The sequence below is a fragment of the Polypterus senegalus genome, chromosome 1 (genome assembly GCF_016835505.1).
Source record: "Polypterus senegalus isolate Bchr_013 chromosome 1, ASM1683550v1, whole genome shotgun sequence".
Classification (NCBI taxonomy): Eukaryota; Metazoa; Chordata; class Cladistia; order Polypteriformes; family Polypteridae; genus Polypterus; species Polypterus senegalus.
Window position 1 is genome coordinate 69640659 of NC_053154.1, and position 24364 is coordinate 69665022.

At 36.4% G+C, this 24364-nt stretch overlaps 1 protein-coding gene across 1 annotated transcript in view; it reads left to right on the plus strand.

The window, feature by feature from the left end:
* Positions 1–24364, plus strand: part of myo1eb (myosin IEb) — a 115332-nt gene that overhangs the window by 39890 nt on the left and 51078 nt on the right. Inside the window, exons 5-15 of the mRNA XM_039750383.1 lie at positions 1683–1770; positions 2023–2112; positions 3989–4120; positions 8964–9098; positions 9689–9821; positions 10173–10369; positions 11617–11697; positions 19492–19578; positions 19651–19737; positions 22315–22482; positions 23865–23950. Of these exons, the coding sequence (XP_039606317.1) occupies positions 1683–1770; positions 2023–2112; positions 3989–4120; positions 8964–9098; positions 9689–9821; positions 10173–10369; positions 11617–11697; positions 19492–19578; positions 19651–19737; positions 22315–22482; positions 23865–23950 (1284 nt within the window). The remainder of the gene's footprint in view (positions 1–1682; positions 1771–2022; positions 2113–3988; positions 4121–8963; positions 9099–9688; positions 9822–10172; positions 10370–11616; positions 11698–19491; positions 19579–19650; positions 19738–22314; positions 22483–23864; positions 23951–24364) is intronic.

Below are 24364 nucleotides of genomic sequence, written 5' to 3' on the forward strand. Positions count from 1 at the left end.
AGGTAAAAGTCAAATGTTACATTTACACAGATTTGGGGTATTCTTTATTATTTCAGGATTGTTAACTGAACAGCATATCTCAGTGGCCTTTAAAACATCCAGTATTGTGCTACACCCTCTGGGCTGCATGCTGTTTGTTTAGCTATCAATTGTTGTATTTTTCTGCTGCCTTTTTTTTTTTTGTCCTGGAAGAGTGGTACCGACCTCCTGCTAGTCCTCCATTGTCTCAATCAGTCTTTTATAAGGTCAGGCACATTTAATCTTCGCTGGGTTGTCTACTATCCAGTGTCATAGGGGAATAATGCATGTTCCTTGCCATATCTCTCATTCTCTGGTGGGGTTTAGTAAGAATCTCTTGTAGGGTTTGTTAAGATAGGCTTGTGTTTCTCATTTGCTCAAGCTAGCATGCAACAATACTCTCCAGTCACTCCTGTATCTCTTCTCACTTTTATGTATTATTTGAACTCTGCTGGCCACTCACTCTTTTTTATATATAAATGTATTATACTGTGTTACAGTAATAATTTAACCAGTCTATGGCTCAGATTGTTAAAAAATAAAACAGTGGAACTTTTATTTGAATACTCTTGGTGGAATTAATTCTTTCTCTATTCATGCAAAATGTGGTGCTGTTTATAACTTATGTAAAATATTTTATTGTGCTATTGCAAAATATATTCTTTTGTTGAATCTGTACTAAGTCTTTCACAAAAGGCTTGTTACAACTTGATGTAAAATGCTAGCTAAGCAGCTTTGTACACTGAATGCACAATACCATTTTTCCATTAAATCAAGAACCTCTCCACCAAATAAAATCTGTCATAGCATTTAATGCATTGAGATATCATGGAGAAATATTTTACTTACATGCTGTGTAATATATACTCTTTGTCTGCGTACAGACCATGGGTATCTTATTTCCATTTTATAAATGAAAATCTTTAAGATCCCCGCAAATCAGCAACAACAAAACAGTCTGATATTTCTTGAGTCTGAATTCTAGTACATATTCAAATGAGCATTTTAAATGTGTGCTTGTTAAAGATGACATTATATGTTTGTTTCTGTTTTTTTTTCCTCTCTATTAATAAAAATGTGACAGACATGAACACCAATGTGGATATAGCTTACCTTGACAGCAGTATGAAAAAATGTTTTTGGTTGTCATTCTGTCAGAAATTTGCGAAACATTAAAAGTGTTACTGTTCTTATCCTGACCAGGCTTGCTTTCATGAAATTTTGCTTCTTTAATTATACATCATGTCGTTTTTCATGCCTTGGATCTCTGTTATTTGAAAATTTTGCTTTTCAACAGATGTCATTTTTGAAAGCATTTTAAGAACTTTGCTGGTGTGTAGTTTTTGAAACTTTGATAGGAATTAAGAAACTATTTTTTTTATGATTTTGAACTATTTACTTCATTACTGAGCTATGGAATTAAATAGTTTACATGTTTCTTGACAGTTTTTTCACACCTTAATATCTTTAGAGGTAAACTATAAATAATGTCATTAGGTTAATCTTAAAAAAAAAAACTCCATATATACTGTATCTATTGCTTTACTTTGCAGAAATTATGAACATTAGTTGCTACATGGTCTGTTTGACAGAGTCACTGGTAAAGAAGATGAGAATAAATTATTGTCCTTGTGGATCACTAGATGTTGTCTTTGTTCCTACAGTGGGGAGAGTGGTGCAGGGAAGACTGTTGCTGCCAAATACATAATGGGGTACATATCCAAAGTGTCGGGAGGAGGATCTAAGGTGCAGGTAGGCTTATTGGTGCTAATTTCTGTTGACAATGTACATGCATACAGTCAAGGCTTTGATTGTAATGTCTAGTTAACCGTATGTCAAGTTATTGCAAAATCAAAGTAATGAGGAATCATTGTATCATTTCATTACATGTATTTGAGAGTTCTTAGGGGCACATTTAAACTTACTTAGCCTGCAGGTTGTATTTAAATTACCTTATTTTTAATGTTCATTTGCCATAATGCTTTTTCCTTCTCCTCACTGCAGCATGTAAAGGATATCATTCTTCAATCAAACCCCTTGCTAGAAGCTTTTGGTAATGCGAAGACTGTTCGTAACAACAACTCAAGTCGATTTGTGAGTATACGAATCGTATACATTAATGTAGATAGTGTTTTTTGTTTAGTCAAATCATGAGAAATTTAAACACTACTAAAAAAAAAAAAATTACCTAAGAACATCTGTCCACTTTATTCAACTACTTATGATCAAGACTGGAGTGAAAAAAGAATTTAAATGTAACTTTTTTGAGTAATACAAGAGTTTAAAAATTAAGTATTTCTGTAGAAACAAATCTGTTTCTAAAAGTGAATGATACCACAACCTCATCTCAATTAATTAATATTACTATATAGTCTCATTTATTAAGATTTTGTTTAACTTACAGTACGGTATGTTTACCTGTGTCCTTGTTTTCTGTCCCATTTCTTATTGAACCTTTTGTAGGATGTATTATAAACTAGAAACTTTGCATATAAGGACTGTTGTTCTGTCTACTATTTAGATTATCTTAGATTAACTTTATTAATTCCATGGGAGCAGTTGAGATGCAAAATTGCAGCAGAAACATGAAAAACAAAGATACAAACTTGCATGATAAATAATACAATAAATGAAACAATAAATAAATAATAAATGTAGGTTACGCAGAAATTGCAAAATTAAAGACTATAAGCATTTAGTTTGGGATGTCGGGAGGAATTGCTTAATAGCAATGGGCTAGTCCTGGAGGGGATTGAGGAAATATTTTAATGATTACATCCAATTTTTCCACCATCCTCTTTTCCACAATGGTTTCCAGTGTGTTAGGGTTAGTCTATGATGGAGTCGGCATTCTTCAGGCATTATGCACCTTTTGAGCTCAAGTTGCTTCCCCAGGGGATGCACTAGCTACTTCAGACTGACAAAACATTTCCAGGCTCAAAACACCTGAATCTCCCTAGGAAGTGCTGTCTGCTTTGACCCTTCTTGTACAGCGCCATTGTGTTGTCAAACCAGTCCAGTTTGTTGGTTATGCAAAGTCTCAGGTGCTTGTAGCTCTGCCCCACTTCCACATTCTCCCACTGAATGGTTATTCATCTCGGCAACTCTTTGGCACATCAGAATCCACCACCAGCCCTTTTGTCTTGATGCTTTGCTGATGTTTAAAGTTTCCCTCTGCACCACAAAATGAAGTTCTCCACAACCCTCCTGTATTAATGCAGCCTATGATGGAGTAGTCATCTGAACATTTCTATAGAAGGAAAATGCTAGTATTGAACTTGGAAGCCTGTTGTGTTTAGGGTAAATAAGAAGAGTGATAGGAAGGTTCCCAGTGGTGCCCCCATTTTTAACCAACCAACATTTCTGCCATATAGTCCCAGTTGTGTTGTGTTGCCTGTTGTTCAGGTAGTCCATGAGATTGTGGGGGCATCGCTAGGCATTGAGGCAGAATGGTGTTAAAGGCACTACAGAATTAAAGAATATTATGCCAACTTAGTCTACAGTAAGTGGGAGTAGGCTCTGTGGAGCATGTAAATCTGAGCATCCTCTACACCTATATGTGTCATAAACATCTAGGCAAAATGCAGTGGATCAAGATACTCTTAAACCAGGGGTTAGAGCTGTTAAAGAACCTGCCTCTCAAATGTCTTCATGATGAATGAAGTAAGAACAACAGGTCTGAAGTCCTTGGGATCACTGGAATGCCCTTTTTTGGCAGTAGAACCATTTATAATATTTTTCAGATTTGGTATCACCCACAAACTCAGGGCAAGGAAGAACAGTTGTTGGAGGACCCCACTAATCTGGCTGGCACATGTTGTCAGCACCCTGGAACTGATTTCCATCCAGTCCTGCAGCCTTGTTCATACAGTTTTCCTAGCTCTCTTTCTATTGTTTAATGCATTATTGTCATTGGCTTCTCTCGCATTATTTTATGTATGCTTACTCTTTTTTTGAAAATTATCTTTAGGGAAAATATTTTGAGATTCAGTTCAGTCGAGGTGGTGAGCCAGATGGTGGGAAGATATCCAATTTCCTGCTGGAGAAATCACGCGTGGTGAGCCAGAATAATGGAGAGAGGAACTTCCACATTTACTACCAGGTTAGATTTAATGAGAATGTAAATAACTATTTTTTTTTGTATTGAACAACTCACTTTATTTTTAGCTTCTAAGAAATTTTCCAGTTTTGGCTCCTAATCAGAATTATAAAGTGTAAATTCAGATGCAGCAGCTTTCAGCTGATGTTCACACTCAGGAAAAATCTGATCTGTTGATGGATAGATTGCTACTTCAGTGGTGGGTAAGGAACCACATCTTATGCAGGAAGCTGAAAAGAGCAACCAAGGAGTATTCTGCATTGACTATAAGAAATGCTTCCTGATTGTTGGTGATATAACTTCTTCTCCTGAGTTAGAAGTATGAGGCAAATAAATGGGTACTCGCAATCCCTTATTTAATGGCTGTGTATTAATGTTTGTGTCAGAAATAATTCTTTCAGCAACTTCTGGTTATAGGGAGTTTTGGCTGTTATTTACTATATTAGTAAGCATCATTTCTGCCACTTTAGATTTAGACATTGCTCAACAGGGTATCATATTGACTCTCTACTGTATCCAAGAAGCTTTGGAGCATATGGGGAGTGTCAGATAACTACAAAAGGTAACTGGAAGAAATTACTACTCTGAATGTGTGTGGTGAGCTGTTATTGTTATTGGGCTTGTGTTAGTCATTAACTGCCCATAAAGACCACCATGCTTAAACACAAAAGTTTTAAATTGTTTATTTCATAGCCTAGGTAGCATATCATCAGTGTCTGAGGTCATGGTTCGTACGTGGAAAAATGTGGAATGTTCTTTTCAGTTTGGGAGAATTGAAAGCAGATAGGTGATCCTGAGATCATCATACTGGACCCCCTCCATTCCTATAAATTATGTACAGGATTAGTGACAAAGGACAACCAAGGAGAAGTCCCACACCCACTGGGAACAAGTCTGATTTACTGCTGACAATGCAAACTAAGCTATCACTCTGGGTGTACAGGGACCAAATATCCTGTAACAGCAGGCCCAGTACCCCATATTCTTGAAGAAAGTACATTTCTTTTGCCTTACTGAACTCCTCCCACACATGATTCTTTGCTTCTGCAACTGCCATCTTATATCTATTAGCTTCCTCTGATGTTCCACAAGCTAGCCAAGCTCGGAAGGTCTCCTTCTTCTGCCTGATGACTCCTGTTACAGCGGTCATCCACCATTAGGATCAGGGCTGGCCATCATGATGGGTATAAACAAACTTACGATCGCAGTTCTTCTTGACCACCTCAGCAGTGTAGGTACAGAACATAGCCCATTTGGGTTCAATGTCCCTAGCCTGTCTTGGGATGCAAGAGAAATTCGTCCAGAAGTATCTCCCAGACAGAGACCTCTGGCAAACATTCCCACCACATCCTGACTGTACGTTTGGGCCTGCCAGGTGTGTCCAGGATCTTCCTCTCTATCTGATCCAACTTACAGTACTACCAGGTAGTGCTCAGTTAGTTAATAGCTCTGCTGCTTTCTTCACATATGGTTGTAGGTCTGATGATCTGACTTTAAAATCAACCCATACTTTAGGGCATGCTGGCGCCAAGTATATTTATGATCACACTTACGCTTCAATATTTTGTTTGTCATGGACAAACTGTAACTTGCACAGAAGTCCAGTAACAATCTACTCTCGTTCAAATCGGGTAGGCCATTACTCCCAATCACACCATTCCAGGTTTCACAGTCGTTGCACATGTGATGGTTGAAGTCCCCCATCAGAATAATAATAGTCCCCAGAGGGTACATCTTTCAGCACTCCCCCACTGTGTCTCCAGGAGGGTTGAATACTCATACCTGTTCATCAGTGCATAAGCTCAGACAACAGTCAGAGCCTTAACTTCAACTTGCAGTTGTAGGGAATTGACCTCCTTGCTTAATGTGGTAAAACTCAACATACACATGCTGAGCCTTGGAGGTGGTGCTGGTGTTATAAATAAACTCTTCGCTTCTCCCCCTGGACAACTTCAGAGTGGAATAGAGTCAAACTGTGCATTGAGGTGAGTCCATCTAGATACCTCAGGCACCAAATTGGCATTTTTAATATACTTTAATATTCAAAAAGAATCTTGGCAACCTCACTTTCATCATGACATTCTGATTTGAAATCTTGAAAGGAAAGAGTTATTTTTTTTCATAATCATAATGTAACTTAACATATCATGAGAAAGTGTATTCTTAATTTAATCTTTTTTATAAAAAGAAAAAAAGAAAAAAAAACTAATTTGTGTATTTGATATAAATAAATCCACTCAGCTACTTCTGTTACATTTGCAATGTTGTTCTTCTGTAGCTGGAAAAAAAACCTAAAGACAAAACACTAAAAAAAAATACTGGAAGCCCCTTTTTTGTGTTTTTTTTTTTTTTTTAATGCAAATAAATATGTAATAGATCTATATATAATATGTTTGAGTGGGCCATAATTGGGAGAATTGGACTGTTAAATAAAATAATAAATAATATGGTAAGATCCATAACTCTTAAATTGATTTTAGTTACACATTAAAATAGTGGTTTCATAGAACTTGTTCGCAACTTTAATTTGTGTATGTTTTTTGTATGGAATAAAGGTATACCCTAATTGTATGTAGTGGTTTTTTTTTTTGTTTTTGTTTTTTTGGTTTTGGAGTGAGCATATTGTGTTTGCCACAAATCAAATACTGCACTGAATCCACGCTAATGAAGTGATCTGAAGACATTCCCTGTTGTAGCCTCTCACTATACGAGTTGAATAAAATGGCTTATAGGAGTAAACGTGCAGCTCCTATATGGCAACCTACTGCAGAGCCACCACACTGCTCTTCTGTTGGCTAGCTGTGCTCACACGAAGCACCCTTGCTCTACTTTATACATCAATCAACCTTGTTCTTTGACAATCGCTTCCTTTAATAATGGAAAGCTCTTTCTCACTCACCTACCAATTGCAAAGGTGTGAAACCGTTTCCCTCTACATTTCCCACAATACTGCAGCTCTTAAACAAAACACATACATATATTCTGAAAACTAAACACACTCAAACAAAGACAACTAAACAGTCATTATCCAATCAAAGCAGGTCAATCCATGCCTGTAGACACCTGGCCAAAGTTCAAGCTTTAAACTTGGGTAATGTTATCTATACGTGCATGCACATGTACCTGTAAAAAGCTGTGCATTTTACAAAAGGTTTATACACCCACAGACTGCCTGTACAAAATCAGTATACTGTAAATTAAATACTAGAGATTCGACCAACAAAACCATTATTATTGACAATGACACACACGCGCACATCTGCAAGCACTGCTCTGTGTTTCTGTTTTAGAAAAAAAAAACCCACAAAACTACTTAATCTTGATTATAAGGCTTTGTGAGGCCCTTGGTGTTGCATTGTGTGCACCCGTTGTTTCGGTACGAAAATGACTCCTACAGATCTTTTAAGTGGTCAATGCAACTCCTTAAAGCAGGGGTGTCCAACTACAGTCCTGGAGGGCCACAGTGGCTGCAAGTTTTCTTTCTAACATTCTCCTTGATTAGTGACCAGTTTTTGCTGCTGACTAACTTATTTAGCCTTAATTTTAATTAACTTACCTCACACCCCTTAGTTGTTTCTTTTTTCTTAATTAGGAGCCAAACAATAATGAGACAAAAAATGAACTGCCATATAACCGGCTAACCTGTGCCCATCACACAGTATCTGAAAATAAAGAAAGGTGAAGGTCTTAGTAAGGTTGATCTGCTCAGGTCTTCAAAACTTTTTGATGGTGTTCCTAGAAAAAAACAGGAAATTCAGTTGTTTTGTAAATCTCTGCTGTGGCAGAATGAGAGCCATGGAATTAAATAATGGGTTTAATTAACACCAAGAATTGGCTACACATTAAGATACTGGTTGGAGTGAAATTGGTTGGCATTTGAATCCCTAATTTAGATGGTCATCTGTGGGCTCGCTTCACATATCATTTCTGTTTGGCTAACATTTAAAGCAGAAAAGAATCAATTCAGAGGACTGAATCCTTAAAAAAACAGGACTATTAAATGTAGGGAAAAGAAGTTAGTTAGCAGTGAAAACTGGTCATTGATTGGGAAGAGTGTTAGAATGAACACCTGCACCTGGATTTGGATTTCCCTGGCTTAAATTCTAAGAGAAAGTGGAAAGTGCTGTCTTTCAACAAGAAAAGTAAAAGTCTTACATAATTTAAAAAGTGGCATGTCGCTTGCCAAAGTAATTTTATTTACATAGCATTTGCATTATATTAGGTATTCTAGAGTATCTATAGATGATTTAAAGTATACATGAAGATGTGCATTGGTTGCGTGCAAATACTGTGCTATTTTATATAAGGGATTTCGGTATCCACTGGGGATACCTGGAACCCATCCGTCGCTGATATGGAGGGCTGACTGTGGTTAAAGTGATGGTGTACAGCATCTGTCATTTAAGAGTCCATCTTGTTCCTCAATACGTTTGTGAATGCAGTATCTAAACAACTTGGTGTGGCATGGCATACAAAACATTCTTGTTTAATCAATGTATTTATTTCATGGTGTAGTTGTGCTTCAGAAACAGTACTGAACTTGCACCATACTAGATGTGAAATTATTAACTTGTTTTACAACTTTTTGATGGTAAGCTGCATTAGAACACAGGTTTAGCAGGGGTGGTTTAGTACAGAAGGAACATTTAGTTTAACAGCTGATGCATAATTGTATTGGAGAAGCTCAATAAGTGAGATAAAAGCCTTCTTCCTTGAAGTTACATGGTTAAAATTGACTTTTAGTTGGGACTTAAACAGCATACATTTGGAAATGTGGTAAACTTATATAATAGTCACACATTAAGTTTCATTTTTGAAACAAATATAACAATTGTCTTGTTTACAGTTACTTGAAGGAGCATCTCGGGAACAGAAAGAGAATCTAGGAATTGCTAGCCCTGATTACTACTATTATCTTAACCAATCTGGAACATTTAAAGTGGATGATATAAATGACAAGCGGGAATTTACTGAGACAATGGTGAGTACAGCACTGCTTAAGAAATGCTAAGACATCAAAAAACAAAGACGTCCGTGAGGTAAAATGTACTTTTAAAATGTGATATGAATTTCTATGTAATTTGATTGCATATCTTTGTATTCAGTTGAGAGTTTTATGGAATAGACAAATTCCTTTTCATCTTAGTTGTTGCTTAATTTACATGGATTGCAGAACAATAAAATGCAAAACTTCACTTAACTATGCATTTAAAACCTATGAAAATGTTGTCACATTATATTATCTTTTATCATATTTATTGAGAAATGGAATTAAAGTGTTGGTTTTATTATTTACATAACTTGGCCTGTAAACTTTGTTCTTGGTATTAAAACTGACTAGAACAAAAAATTGTTTATGTATGTTTGTGCATCTCATTTCAGTAAACTGAATTACTACATGCAAAATTTGATGTAATCCTTGCCTATAGGGTTACATTGTACAAAAGTAAAAATAAAATCCTGAAAACCTTTTGTGCATTGATCTGCACTAAATTTCTTATAAACTTTCTGTGATAAGTAATAGCAAAATATTGTAATGTAAAGGTGTTCATTTTTTTTCTTTTCTTTCAGAATGCAATGAAAGTAATAGGACTGAGTTCTGATGAGCAGACCTTGGTTTTACAGATTGTGGCTGGGATCCTTCATCTGGGGAACATTTCTTTCCAGGAGTCTGGAAATTATGCAATTGTGGATAGTGAAGACTGTAATTGTTGCTTTCTATTGACTTTCATGCATTTCCACAATAAATACATTTCTTTTTAAAATAATTTTTATGAAATAATAAATTAGGCAATGTACCATGTACTCACTGGAAAATCCTGCAAAATGTTGTTTTAATTTTGTGTTTATTCCCGAGGAGTTTTAGGTAATAAGATTTGTTCATTTCTATGTGATGTCTATTTTTTAACAAAATCCCAGAACTATCTTTAGACTTATGTTCCCTTTTTGAGTTAGTTTCAAATACTTTTTTAGAATATTCCTACAGGAGGTCAAGATCTAGAATATACTTAAAAATGACATATTTATGCTCATAAATTCATTTCTTTCTTCCCAGTCCTTGCTTTCCCAGCTTATCTGCTAGGAATTGATCAGGCACGCCTGAAGGAAAAACTGACTAGCCGTAAAATCGACAGTAAATGGGGAGGCAAATCTGAGACCATTGATGTAACACTTAATGCAGAGCAAGCATCTTTCACTCGTGATGCTCTTTCAAAGGCCTTATATTCCCGGATATTTGACTTCCTTGTTGATGTAAGTAGAATAATTCAGCCATGTATTAAAGTGGTATTTCAGTAAGTGCAGTATATCTTTCATATTGGTGTTTTTTCAGTTTCATAAGAGATTATCATATTTTTGGCATTTCTGAAGCTGGACCCTTAAATAATGCATTGTGTATATCAGGGATGCACCAAAACTACTGATTGGTACTCCTATAGGCCTGACACAACACCCTAACTTGTGGTACTGTAGGATAGCTGAAAGCAAATCTGTAAATGAATGGAATCTTCTTTCATCGTCTTATTGCATAGAGATACTATAAGAACTTTGAATGCTATTGTGTGGAGTAGTTGAATACTGAATGCTTACTATGCTTTTAACAAATAAAAGAAAAACATTTCATATAAACAATCATAAGTCAGTTTGCCTAATCTCAACATGCCACTATTCCATGTGTAGGGATAAACAAGTTTTTCAACGTACAAGAGTTGTCCTTTCATATAACATGTATATGCACTGATTTGCTGCTGCTCTGAATTTATCACACATCTTCTCTTGACATTCCAACGTATTGTGTACATTTTGTTTGCTGCACCTTTAACTCTCTGCTGGTTGCACTTGAAATATTCCATATTTCCAAACAAACCTCAAATGCAAACAGTGATGTTTAGTGTTTAGAAATCTGTTGAAATGCAGTTAGTTATACTGTACCTGTCTCAATAACGATGCAACTGCGGCAAAGGCTTAGAAAGGTACAAACTTGAATTCTGTTAAAACAGTAAGAATAAAAGTAAACGCAACTGTAAACAATAATGGGGATTAACTACACCCCCAAACAGCAACGTTCCCAATCCATTTACTGCTATTGTATTTTTTTAATTTGGCTAATGAATAAAACATGAAGTTAATTGAAGGAAGAAATTCCATAAAGGAGTGGTGCAGTGGTAACTATAGCTCCCATGACTTTAATGGCAGACATATTAAAAGTAATAAAATGTGATTAGAGGTAGGTACAAATTTCATTGTTTATTCTAGAAGTATAGCTAATATCGATTTAGCATTGGTCAAGTATACTGTATGTTCCAAAATGAAATATATCAAGTTCTGTTTAGAATAAGACTATGTTTAGTTAGAAATATACAGATTTCCTAGTGTAGCCTATAAAATATTGTCAAACAGCGTCAACAGAATTTATCTTTCATAGATCAGTAGGCTCTATGAGGGAAATCTAGGAAAAGCTCTTTGATATGTTTTCTTAATTAAACCAATCCTTCTCCTAGGCTATCAACAAAGCTATGCAAAAGGACCATGAAGAGTACAACGTTGGTGTCTTGGACATATATGGTTTTGAAATATTTCAGGTTAGTTCTTTTCAAAAAATCTCTTATAACTATCTTATTGCCCATGGTTTAACTATGATTGATTTGAAAACTCAGGCTTTATTTTTTTTATACAGGTGAAATTTTAATGTTTGTAAACATTTGGTCAAACACTTATTTTATGCCATTGTGTCTGTCTGCAAATGTGATGAAATTTCGACCAAAATGTAAGTGTATGTGTTGCAATCCACTTGAAAGAGCCTAATACAGATTGAAAACTGGACAAAAGTTGAGAAACGGAGTAAAGTTTGCAGCCAGTCTAAATAGAAGCTCTTGATGACTGATGATTCATGGATCAAATTGACAACTTTGTTTATTGATCCTTTAGCTGTTGAGGTATGTTGCATAGTTCTGAAACCTTACAGCTCAAAGTGACTGTGCAGTTTGCACATTTTTCTCCCCAGAACTCATACCTGGGTGGGATTTGAAGACAGAACTGCCTGCCAGTGGCCCATTGAGCATGGAGATGAGTTGGAACAAAGCCTGTCATGTACACAGAATAGCCCGAGAGAGAGTGATATCATCTGGACACAGACTGGAAGTGAAGTCATTGAGCCCAGGCAGAATGTCCCATGTTTGGTCTGCAGGGATAAAAGAGAAAGGATGATTAGCACACTCTGCCATCCCCTGGTTTGGCAAAGAAACTCCATCTATCGAGCCCTTTAGCTGCCCCCCATGTGCAAGTGTGACAAGCCCCCCTCAGCCCAGACCCATTGGTTCGGGCATTTCTGATTGAGAGGGAGTGAACCCGAGAGAGCATCAACATTGGCTTGGCGGTAAATGACCAAAAACTTCCAAAAGTCACCTTGTGTCCCGAAGGTTTGATTCCTTGTGTGAGGCCATCCACTGTAACCAGGGTAAACTCACTGCCTCTCAGCTGAGTAATCGCCCATTTGTTTGCCAAGGGCTCCCTTTCCACTGCCGCATACCTGGTTTTCAGCTCCAACAGTTTTGGCTGAGGAACATGATGGGGTATTCAACACCATCGATTCTTTGAATCAGCACGACACCAAAACCTGTGTCTGAAGCGTCAGTCTAGAAGGAGAAAGGCAAAGAAATGTTAAGAGCCTTTAAGATTAGTGCTGACGTAAGGGCCTTCTTTAAGTCACCAAATGGAGTTTCTGTGTTAGCATCCCATACCACGTTGTTTGGGGCCCTCTTCTTTGTCAGATCAGTCAACAGCACAGCTCTCTCGGAAAACCAGGGGTCAAACCAGCGGTAGTAACCTGCTAAGCTGAGAAAGGCGTGGACTTACCTCTTGGTCCTTGGACAGGGCCATTTCAATATGGCATCTATTTTGGAACACTGTGGTTGTACCGTACACTGGCCCACTAAGTACACTAAATTGTCTTCTTTTAACTCAAGGAAACATTTCTTGGGGTTAATCCAAAGACCTGCTGTAGGTGTTCCTTCCATGTGCTGGAATAGAAGACTACATCATCCGTGTAGGCAGCATTATAGCAGTTATGAGAATGAAGCACTTTATCCACCCGATGCTGGAAGGTTGTGCGTGCCCCATGTAACCCAAATGGAATGACATAATACTGCTAGTGACAGCTAGGGGTGCTAAACGCAGTCTTAACCTTTGTGGAGTCTGTTAAAGGAACCTGCCAGTACCTCTTCGTCATGTCAGGAGTGGTTAAGAATTTAGCCTGTCCTAGCCGCACGAGGATGTCATCCACTTGTGGCATTGGATAGGCGTCGAATTAGGAGACTTGGTTAAGCCACCGGAAGTCATTGCAAAACCTCCAACTCCTATCAGGCTTTGCGACCAGGACAATAGGGCTGGAACAGGAACTATGACTCTCCTCTTTCACACCTAGTTCCAGCATACACTTGATCTACAACTCCACTTCTGACCTTTTTGCCTCAGGAAGTTGATATGTGATTGCTGGACGATCACCCCCACACTCAGTCATAATGTCTTGCACAGTCAGGGAGGTCCATCCGATTTTCTCACTCACCACTTCCAGGGCAGGCAGGATAACTGCTTCCAGCTCCCGTCGCTGTTGGGTGGTCAAATTAGGGCAAACATTAAGGTCAATTTTATGAGCAAAGAGGGAGCGGGGCTGTCCGGAGAAAGGGTCTGGTTCCCTGTCCTATAACAGGTTCATGTTATATACCTGATCGCTTGGTCTGACAATTTGGTTGTTTCCCAAAATAATCAACAAGCTCCTTTCTCTCCTTAACTTTGTATGGGCCTTGCTGATGTGCCAGTAATTTAGAGTGGGTGGTGGGATCTAGTACTATTATCCGATCTCCTGGGTGGAACTCCCGCAGAGATGTGCCACAGTCATAACAGCAGACCTGAGCTTGCTTGCGCCTTCTTTACATGAGATTATAGAATGGATCAAATCTTTGTGAATCTATTGTGTGACTGTGCAATATACTCTTTTATATATTTGTGGAGGGGAGGGCCTCCTCCTCCCAAACGTCCTTTAAAATGAACAATATGCCCCTGGCTGTTGTCCATACAATGATTCAAACTGTGAGAACCCCTTAGAAGCTTGTGGGACTTCCCAATATGCAAAGGAGGAGGGGGAGGAGCTGATCCCAGTTCCTTCCATCCTCGCTGACCACCTTACGCAAAATTTGTTTGAGGGTCTGATTAAACCTGTCTACTAGATCACGGGTGGGCAGTGTCAGTCCTGGAGAGCCACAGTGGCTACAGGTTTTCATTCCAACCCAATTGCTTAATTAGAAACCAATCCTTGCCAATCTCAGACCTTATTTAATTTTATTGCTTGTTAATCTGCGTAATGTAAGGTTCTAATATTGTACATTTTTTCCTTTCCAAGGATATCATCCAAATGATTTGAAGCCTAAAATGGATAATTTTCTGTCTGTCGCATTTTTCTATTAAGTGTTTTATTAAATCAAACAGTGCATGATGAACACACACAGATGTAATTGGGGGAAAAAAAGCTAGCAGGAGAACTGCTGGCTGCTTTGTCATTTACATCTTATTGCTAATAAGGAGCCATTAAAACACTGAATGCAGAAGTTTAAGGTTGAAATAAGCAATTAAGGGTGAAGAACCTTAACAAGTGAGACCACTAAAATGATGCATTAAAAAGTCACTTAAGCAAGAAGTGCATCATCAGCAATAATTGACTTCTCATTAAGAAACTGGGCTGGAACAAAAACCTCCAGCCACTGCAGCTCTCCAGGACCGACATTGCCCACCCCTGTACTAGACTGTCTGTTTGAGGATGATATACTTTAAATGCTTGATCCTAAGTAACTTGGCCGTTTCCCTGAATATCTCCGAGGTAAAGGGCGTTCTCTGGTCCTTTAGAACTTCTTTAGGGATGCTGGGGTATTGGGTAGCGTAATCTACGGTTAATATATACTGTATTTGTGTCCTCTAGCCGAGGGTTTCAGGGGTCTTACTAAGGATGTGTTCAAAGGAGATAATAAAGTTCTAATATAGCTTATTTCACTTAAACTTTTGACCCATTAATTAAATTTTTTTACTTCTGGAGTTGATTTCTCTAGTGCTTTAAATCGAATAAAATCACTGCCAGTACTATATTTTGAAGTCTTCTTAAACAACACTTTTGACTTCTACATTTACAACAGGTGTTGAAAATGGCACATTGTTTGGTAGACTTTTATGGCGAGTGTGTAAACAATACTAATACCACAACTGAGGAAGCAAGACTTGTTGCTGTATGAGGCTGCTCGGATCTTCCCTTGTGCACATGACACATGGTACCATGGATTTTAAATTTATCACGAATATGTACCATTGTCAGGTGTGTTGGTTACTCTGTTGCAAATTCACATCTCCATTGTCATTAAATCACAACTTTGACATGGTCTTGTGCTCCTCAAATGATAACCGTACTGCTGCCATTTTGTTCGAGGGTCCTGCCTTCTACCTGGTGATGCTAGTCATTCACATAGGGGTGGGCGGTATGACCAAAATTCTATATCACGGTATTTTTCTAAATTATCCCGGTTTCACGGTATTCAACAGTATTTTTTTCCCCATGCATGAGTGGATGTTAACCACATTTTCCACTGCAATTACTGGCTAAGAATAACCTATTCCACTGTCAAGAGTATTCTACATCATATTTAATGTGCACACAAGTACTAATACAGTTTTGCATTGCCCCATAAAGTGATAGTTTTCAAGGGGGTGGCACTAATGGAGAAGGTATCACATTGCATGACAGATGCAGTCAAAATATAGAACCTTTTTATTGAACAAATTTTGCAGAAACAAACTATAATTTTGACAACATATTTTCAACCGTACAAAGAGGCATTTAGACTTAGTAAAATATCCAGAAGTGCTTGTCAAAAATTGTATTGCACCGATTATGTCATAGAAAAGGAATAAATAGCAAATATTTTTTGTAAACCAACTTCACTTTCTGTTAATGTTAACAATCTCTGTCCACTGACACGTTAAAGTGACTTTTTAAACAACTTTACCATCATTAAACTGCATAATATTTAAACTAATAAATAATAACAATAAAATAAATAATAGTATTATTACTGATAGTTGCACTATTACTTCAAGACTTCAAGCCCAGGTGCATTACACAGTATTCACCAAATTAAAATAAAATAAAACAAGTGCAACTTGGTGATGACATCTTTACCAACTGAACCATTATTTAGGCAAACTGCATTAATATGGACCTTGCTTCAAGGTAAGCTATACTGGGAAGAAAAAAACAAACTATATGTCGAGAACAAAGTCAACATTTCCACTTTATTCTTGCCGTTTATGTTGAGATTAAAGTCGACATTTCCACTTTATTCTCATAGTTTACTTCATAATTAAAGTAGAATGTCGTAAACTAAACTTCTTACTAAAATCAATGTTTAATCAATGACTTAATTTACCCCGTCATAAATTAATGCACCACAATAAATGCTTTGTGTTACGTTCCCCGACCCAGTGGTTAATCACTACGCTTCTTAAACTGACTTCCTCCGCACTAAGAGAAGACAGCAATCTCCATACAGAATCCATTCTCTTCATGATATTTCTGCTTTCTGAAAATTTAGAATGCTAAGATAAATACTTGATATCATTTTCATGATGAAATGCATTAAAGCAGGTATTACACATGCACGGTAGAGAGGCGGTAGTGCTGCTTCCTCGCAGTAAGAGGTCCACAGATGTATGTTCAGTATAGAGAACTTTATGGCAGGTGTGACGAGGCTCCAAAAAACTGGATGTATGAATAGCTATTGCACAGGTTTAACTTAAATATTGTGCAAATGTTGGGTTTCTGAATTGCTGGTTGGAGACCAAACACAGAATTCAATGCATGTTCTTCTGAGCGGGCTATCTTTATTGCATGCATGCTGTCTCTATCTGACGTACCAAAACCCCAGTTCCTTTTTCCTTCCTTCCTTTTTCTTTCACCACATAACCAATCACCACACGATAAAGTCTTTGTGAAATTAAAACTAGTTATAAACAGCCCACGGAGTGTTCAGAACTTTTAAAATATTTTCGTTATATATGTTTAATTATGCCATCCATTCAGAGTTGCGCCCATCTCTGAACGAGTCGCCAGCACATCGCAGGATGAATGCAAGCAAAACATACACTAGCATGGTCAATATAGCACAACAAAACCCCACATCCTACATGACTTTGAAAGGAAACTGAAGCACGCCGAGTAAACCCACCAGAAAAACATGCAAATGCAAGGCAGGCACGCCGCCGTGCCCCCATATTATTAATGCTTGCTTTAATGCATTTCACCATTAAATTATATTAAGTATTTATCTTAGCATTCTAAATGTTCAGAGAGCAGGAAGATCATGAAGTGAATGTATTCTGTGTGGCGATCACTGCTGGCGCCTCCTCTTCGAGCAAGAAGAAGTCAGTTTAAAGAATCACTTAACACAAAGCATTTAATGTGCTATATAACTTATAACGGGGTTTGAGAAAATCTAGTAAATTAAATATTCATTTTACGATGAAGTTTACTTTACGATGGTCTACTTTAATGACAAATTACGGGAATAAAATCAACATGTCGTCACACTATTACACAGTACCCAGGTACATTACACTGTATTGAAAACAAATAAAACAAGTATAACTTGGCTTATCCAGTAGTATAGAAACAGTATTTACACATCTGACCTTTTAAAACTAAAGTTATCTCCAGGCGACGGACGTGACTCCTTTTTTTTGGCAAAAGTTCTTCTGTTCATCATGTTCAACTTTACTTTTAGTTCAGTTTCGGAATGCTCTCTGTCCATTTTCACCGCGTGGCATACATAAGCTACCGCCCACTATTTGGTGGTGTAGCAGTGAAAAAGAGCCCTAGTGCAACAAATCTGTGTTTAGTGGTGTAGCAGTGAAAAAGGTCCCCACTTGAATAGTTTCCCGCTGCGCCACGTTCCGAACATCGTTTAGGCAATTTAAACCGGTGTTGCGGTATAAGAAAAATCCATACCATAAAAAACGGTTTTCGGTATGAACCGGTATACCGCCCAGCACTACATTCACATAATGATTTATTATATTAATGAGGATTTTTATGTTGAAACACAGATACTTGCAATGCTGTTTCTTTAAATGAACCCACCTTTCATTACGATACTTTCCTCAAAAACTGGGACATCACTGCTTAATTAGTGTAGTAGTAGCATTTGATATTGTGTTACTATCAAAGTACTTCTCAAACTTGGTATATATTAATAGTTACTTTTAATGCTTTTTTTTTTTTTTTTTTTTAAAAACCAGTACACCAAACTATAAAGTTGTGTTTGCATAACTTCTTAATCTTTTCTTGCTGTCATTTAAGATGTTATCATGTACTTTAACTTTTACATACTCATACATTTGTTTTCTTAATATAGCAGAACCCCAATTTAACATTTCCACATTTTAACATCTTCCCATATTTTACATTTTTGAATGGTAAATGGTGGTGATGGCTGAATTTTCAGAAGGAACATTAATTTTGGGAAAAGAATTTGTATTTGTGTTATACTTACACAAATATTTGCAAAATAATATTTATTAGTAGTTTACTGTTTATACTGTATTAAGAAAAAATGACATTTTATAAGTGTGCTGTATTTTTATTGTAACAAATAAAGATAATACATTTAATAATTTCATGTTTTTTAAGTGGTTTCCTGCACAATGATGGTTGTACTGCAATCTGTCTAAACAGAATACAGGATATGCAATTGGCAAGACAAGGTGCATTTTACATTGTACTGTTAATTAAAAAATTACTAATTGGAATTATAATATCAAAGGTAGTCATCAGTTATTAAGTTTGTCATAATTGTGCACCAATTTTAAAATTAATTGCATGTGCCACGTAAATCAATGCTGTATGTTATAAGTTCAATTAAACCACAATTACTTTTGATCTAAACCCTCCAAAACTTCGTAATTGTAAAACATTACTGATCAAAGTATTACATTTAATCTGATTGAAGCTATTTTTATAAGATGTGAAATTATACTGAAAATTCCCACTGTTATTCCTCCTATGTATTTAATTCAACTGAAAAGAATGCTATTGTATGCAGAAAAGTACTCAATTAGTTACATTGTATTTCTGATGCATCCGATTAAGAGTAACACAGGTAATACTTGTATGTAAACACCAACTTTGACTTAACTGGCAGTATGCACGTTTACTTTACTGTATGCTTTGTATAAAATAGTTATGCTTTGTTCAAATTTTATTTGAAGCTCTTATCTACAATAAAATAATTATAAAATATTTTTTTATTTTCATGCGTACCTTCATTTTTTTCTTATTGCAGAAAAATGGATTTGAGCAATTCTGCATCAACTTTGTGAATGAGAAGCTGCAGCAGATTTTTATTGAATTAACTCTGAAAGCTGAACAGGTACATGCTTTACGTGACAGAGCATGTCTGAAATGTGTATAATTTACTGACAAAGCCTTCATTTTGCTGCAGGAGGAATATGTGCAAGAAGGGATAAAGTGGACTCCTATTGAATATTTTAATAACAAAATTGTTTGCGATCTCATTGAGAGCAAAGTGGTGAGTAACATCTCTGCAAAGGAAAAATCTGGTTTGCATGCCTGTAGTTTTTACATTAAATAACCTTACTACCTGAATCCTTTTCTTTTGAGTTGCAGTAGTTAAACTTTGCTCTCAATGTAATTTGAAATTACTGTATATGCTCTTATACACAATCTGAGTTTCCTTCCATTTGTTATAAGTGGTATCGCCTTTATCTAGTTACAGAAACATTTCTCAATCATTCATTCCTCATTGCTTCCAGTTTTAAAGTGTGAGAAAAGCCAAGGGCTTGTTTGCTAATAAAATATTATTCAAGTTTATGTCCATATATTTCTGGCGTCAGTCAAAATGTTGGGTGGGATTTAAGACATTTGGCTATCATAGATGTACTGCACTTTGCCGTTGCAAGTACTGAATTTTATCCAAGTCCTGCCGGATTTTGGAGGCTGTTGTTTGTGAACTACCCCCAAATTGTTAGATCTGGTTAATAGGAAAGCAGCTACATTGAGCCAATTCACTATTATTTTAATGTACAGAGGGGAGTCTACTAGCTAATAGTTGAACTATTACTTTAATGAAAAGCCTATTTGGACATGTGCAAATTCTATACCAATATAGGAAGCATCCAATCAACACAGGAACATACACAGACTCTGTGTATACCTTAAAAGCACTTGTTGATTTTCCTCCAACATTGCCCATTGAACCTCCAGATTGTATTACCATAGTAACATCTGACTATACAGGTAAAATTCCGTTACAACGAATATCTTTACAATGTAATTTTCATTACAACGAAGTATTTTTATGGTCCCGACAGTTTCCCCATATGACTCGAGTCTATAGAAATCTCATTACTACAAAGTACATACAGCAGATACTTTACAACGAAGTGCCCAAAAGACCTTGAAATGCCTGAATGAATCATCCACAGAGCAGTTAGTTTTGTGGTCGCAGCTCAGTTGTGCACAACGATCCCCAAACAGAAACATTGTAAACTTTGCTTATACTGTTTTTTTGCTGTTTTTGTTTTTGGTGGTTTTTAGTGATACCTTTTGCTTATTGCTTGTCAACATTTGAAAAATATCCTTTGGAATTTAACCCATTGTCACCTTCCTATAGAAACGTCAGACACGAAAAAACAATAGCCGCTCATATTAGAAAAAAAACCTTTAAATTTTTGCAGCTCTCGATTACAGCAAAAAGAAAAAAGAAGTTGCCAGTGAATTTGAAGTTTCGCCATCGACACAGTAAACCTTCTTGAAAGACTGAGCAAAAAAAATGAAAAGTCTCATGTTGCAAGTGTATGCAAACTGCTACATTTGAAAATGTTGAAAAAGCAGTTTTTATGTGGTTCAGTGATGCTCGTTCAAAAAACATTCCTATTAATGCTGCACTCATTCAAGAAAATGTGAGGTTTCTAAACTCTCTTGGGACCTCCCACAACTGGACAACAGACCCAAGAGCATCCTGAAGTGCGATCACCGCGTCTGCTGCGTCTCTCCGCCAAAGCAAACTCAATGGGGGGATGCAGGGAACACTGCTGTGTCTGTTTATAGGAGAGTGGCAGATACCGCTACAATAAATAACCGTTCTGTTCCTGTTTTAAGCTGAATAAAGCTGTTTTTGCTAAAGTACTGAGACTCAGCCTTGTGTTTTTGAGTGTAAAACAGGGACTTATAGTGCAACCCCGATCTTTTAGGATTCGCTTCTGTGGCGCCTCATTGGACCGCTGTTAGCCTGCTGTTGCCCTGCCCCGGCAATGGACAAACAATCTTACACAGACGTGGCAATCATGTTTCGGGATGCACTTCAGCACAATGTTCCCGTTGGTTGGGTTGGGGGAGGGGATTGGGGGGATCGCAAAAGAGTTCAGAAACCTCGCAATATGAAGAAGAAAAGGGTTATTCGGCTTCTGATTGATAACTGTGCTGCCCACAACATGCTTCCAAATTTAGATAATGTTCGAGTTGAATTCCTCCCACCCAATTGCACAGCAGTGCTTCAACCATTGGATTTGGGCATAATTCGCATCCTGAAAGTGTATTATTGCAAGGAAATACTGAGAAAAATTCTTGTTAGCATAACTTGTAGACTTTGTTAAAGAACTTGTTAAAGAAAGCACTACCGCTACAAGTACAGAATCTCATTATAATGAAATTTTCATTACAACAAAATATAATTTTAGGTCCCTGGAAGTTCATTGTAACCGAATTTTACCTGTAATTCGAACTATCTCTTTAAATCTTTGGGGTGTTAAAATCAGGCATACTGTATATAGTTTAATGGGAACTGCGGTTATAATACTGTTTTCATTTTGGACAGGAAAATGCTGCTACTGTAAATTGAAAAAAGTGTCTTCATATTGGTAAATTACTATTCCCTGTATCTTCTGCATTAAATAAAAAATAAGCATGGCATATATTGTATGATAATACATATGGTGCTTTTTTAATGTTATATACAAGTCAGATATCTTACAATGTAATGGTTGTTTTATTGTGTTCATTTCTATCTATGTGTATAATTTTTTTCCTCCTTTGGAAAAAAATTTGTGGATTTCAGGATGATCACTTTGATTTTTAATTCTTCTAGAATCCAGTAGGTATCATGAGCATCCTTGATGATGTATGTGCTACAATGCATGCAAAAGGTGAAGGCGCAGACCAGACACTGATTCAAAAGCTCCAGATGCAGATTGGCACACATGACCATTTCAATAACTGGAACAAAGGATTTATTGTACACCACTATGCTGGCAAGGTAGATATACACAAAGTACAACCAATGAAATTAAAATCTCTGGAGCCTAAATAGTAAACCGTGTTGTTGGTGTTTGTTGGAATTCTCAATTTGATTTTGCTGAAAACAGTTTGCACAGAAAAGAAACCAATTTTGTTAAGATTTAGCTGTGGCCCATGAGCAGTTTTAGTGCATTGATTGTCAATATTCTCTTGTAACATTTTATAATTTAAATTCAACTAGTAATGAAAGAAATATAGCAACACCGTTTCTAAAGTTGCTTATAAGAAAATTGCTCATCATTCTCAACTTTTCATTACCTTTTTGTCTACTATGGTTTTGCTGCTGTTGAATGCCACACTTCAGGCTCTATGTTAGTAAGTTATATATGCATGAGAATGTGTGTTTCACATTATATTTTGACCTCAGGAATGCATACTGGTTGAACCAGAGGTTTGTAGCATGTTTAAAAATCTTCCTGTAGCAAAAATTACATTAAAGTACCACATATCAGATTAAAAGATGTATTATAGTATCCTTAGTATTATATAAGACAAGCAAGACTCTTGCTACACACTTTACATGTGACAATTAACTTGCACTTGTTTAATTAACAATTACAAAAGGTTGGTGGACTTGATTGTTTTGATTCAGACAGAAGTATCTTCCTACATTCACTGTCTCTCCAATGCTAATGATTCTGGGTTTTGTCATTTCTTTACAAAATGAGTCATTAATCCACCTAATAAGACCTCACATATCAAAATCTTACAGTGTAAGAGAATTTTCTAGGTCTGTCTCTTGTTCATCTGTACATTTTGGATGATCACAGATGTTTTCTTCTTCCTGTATCACAATCACACTTGAATCATATGTAGACTTTATGAAACTTACAGTTGACAAGACAGCTTTTCACGTGGCACATTATCACACCTAACATAACTTTGTCTGGATTTTGTTGTCTAGAAAATAAGAATACATAGTACTTTTAATAGCTGAAGATGTCTTATGGCCTCTGTTACCACTAATAGCATATAATCAACTAAGTATAATGAAAAATGTACATTTTTGCCTAATATGTTTTTTCAGTTTTTCTGTTTGAAATATGTAATCACTTAATAATGCTTGACTTTTAACTGTTTCTATTGGTTAAAATAAAATTCCCATTAAATAATGGCTTAATTATGATAAGAGAACACAATTTATAAACAATTAGTATAATAAGAGAGTTGAGTGATAGTTTCCTTTTTTCTATTTTTATGTAATTCTACAGCTGTTACTTTTAGCTTTATTCCTTGAATATATCTTTATTGAAATTTTTTTTTACTTATTTTGTAAATTAACTAAAAACTGGTTAATAAATGTTGATGAGGTAGATATACTGAAAATTATTTCTGCTTTAGGTGTCTTATGATGTGGATGGTTTTTGTGAAAGAAACCGTGATGTATTGTTTACTGATCTGATAGAGCTTATGCAGTCTAGTGAGTTGTAAGTATTCTACACACTTGGAAACTAACTAAAAAAATCTTTGTATTTAACTTGAGCTTGCATGCGTACCATTCATCTACAAAATTATGTAGACAACAAATCTTCAAAATGACTTGGATATTAAACTTGCTATTACTGAACTTGCATTAATGTTTGAGAGTACCTTTATTCTGACATTGTAGTCTCACACAGTGTTTCTTGTAATTTTAAAATAAGCAACAAAAATACTCAAAGAAAATGTACAGATCTCATTCTATACAGAACAAAATAGGTATTCGGTTATTTGTTTAATTCCCTGTTAGATACTGTAATTGCTTACTGTCAGTCCTGTTCACCACTTTGTGCCAAGTGATCTCAAGATAATCTCCACCCTCTTAGCCCTAAATTGAATTAGGCAGATTTGAGAATACTGTA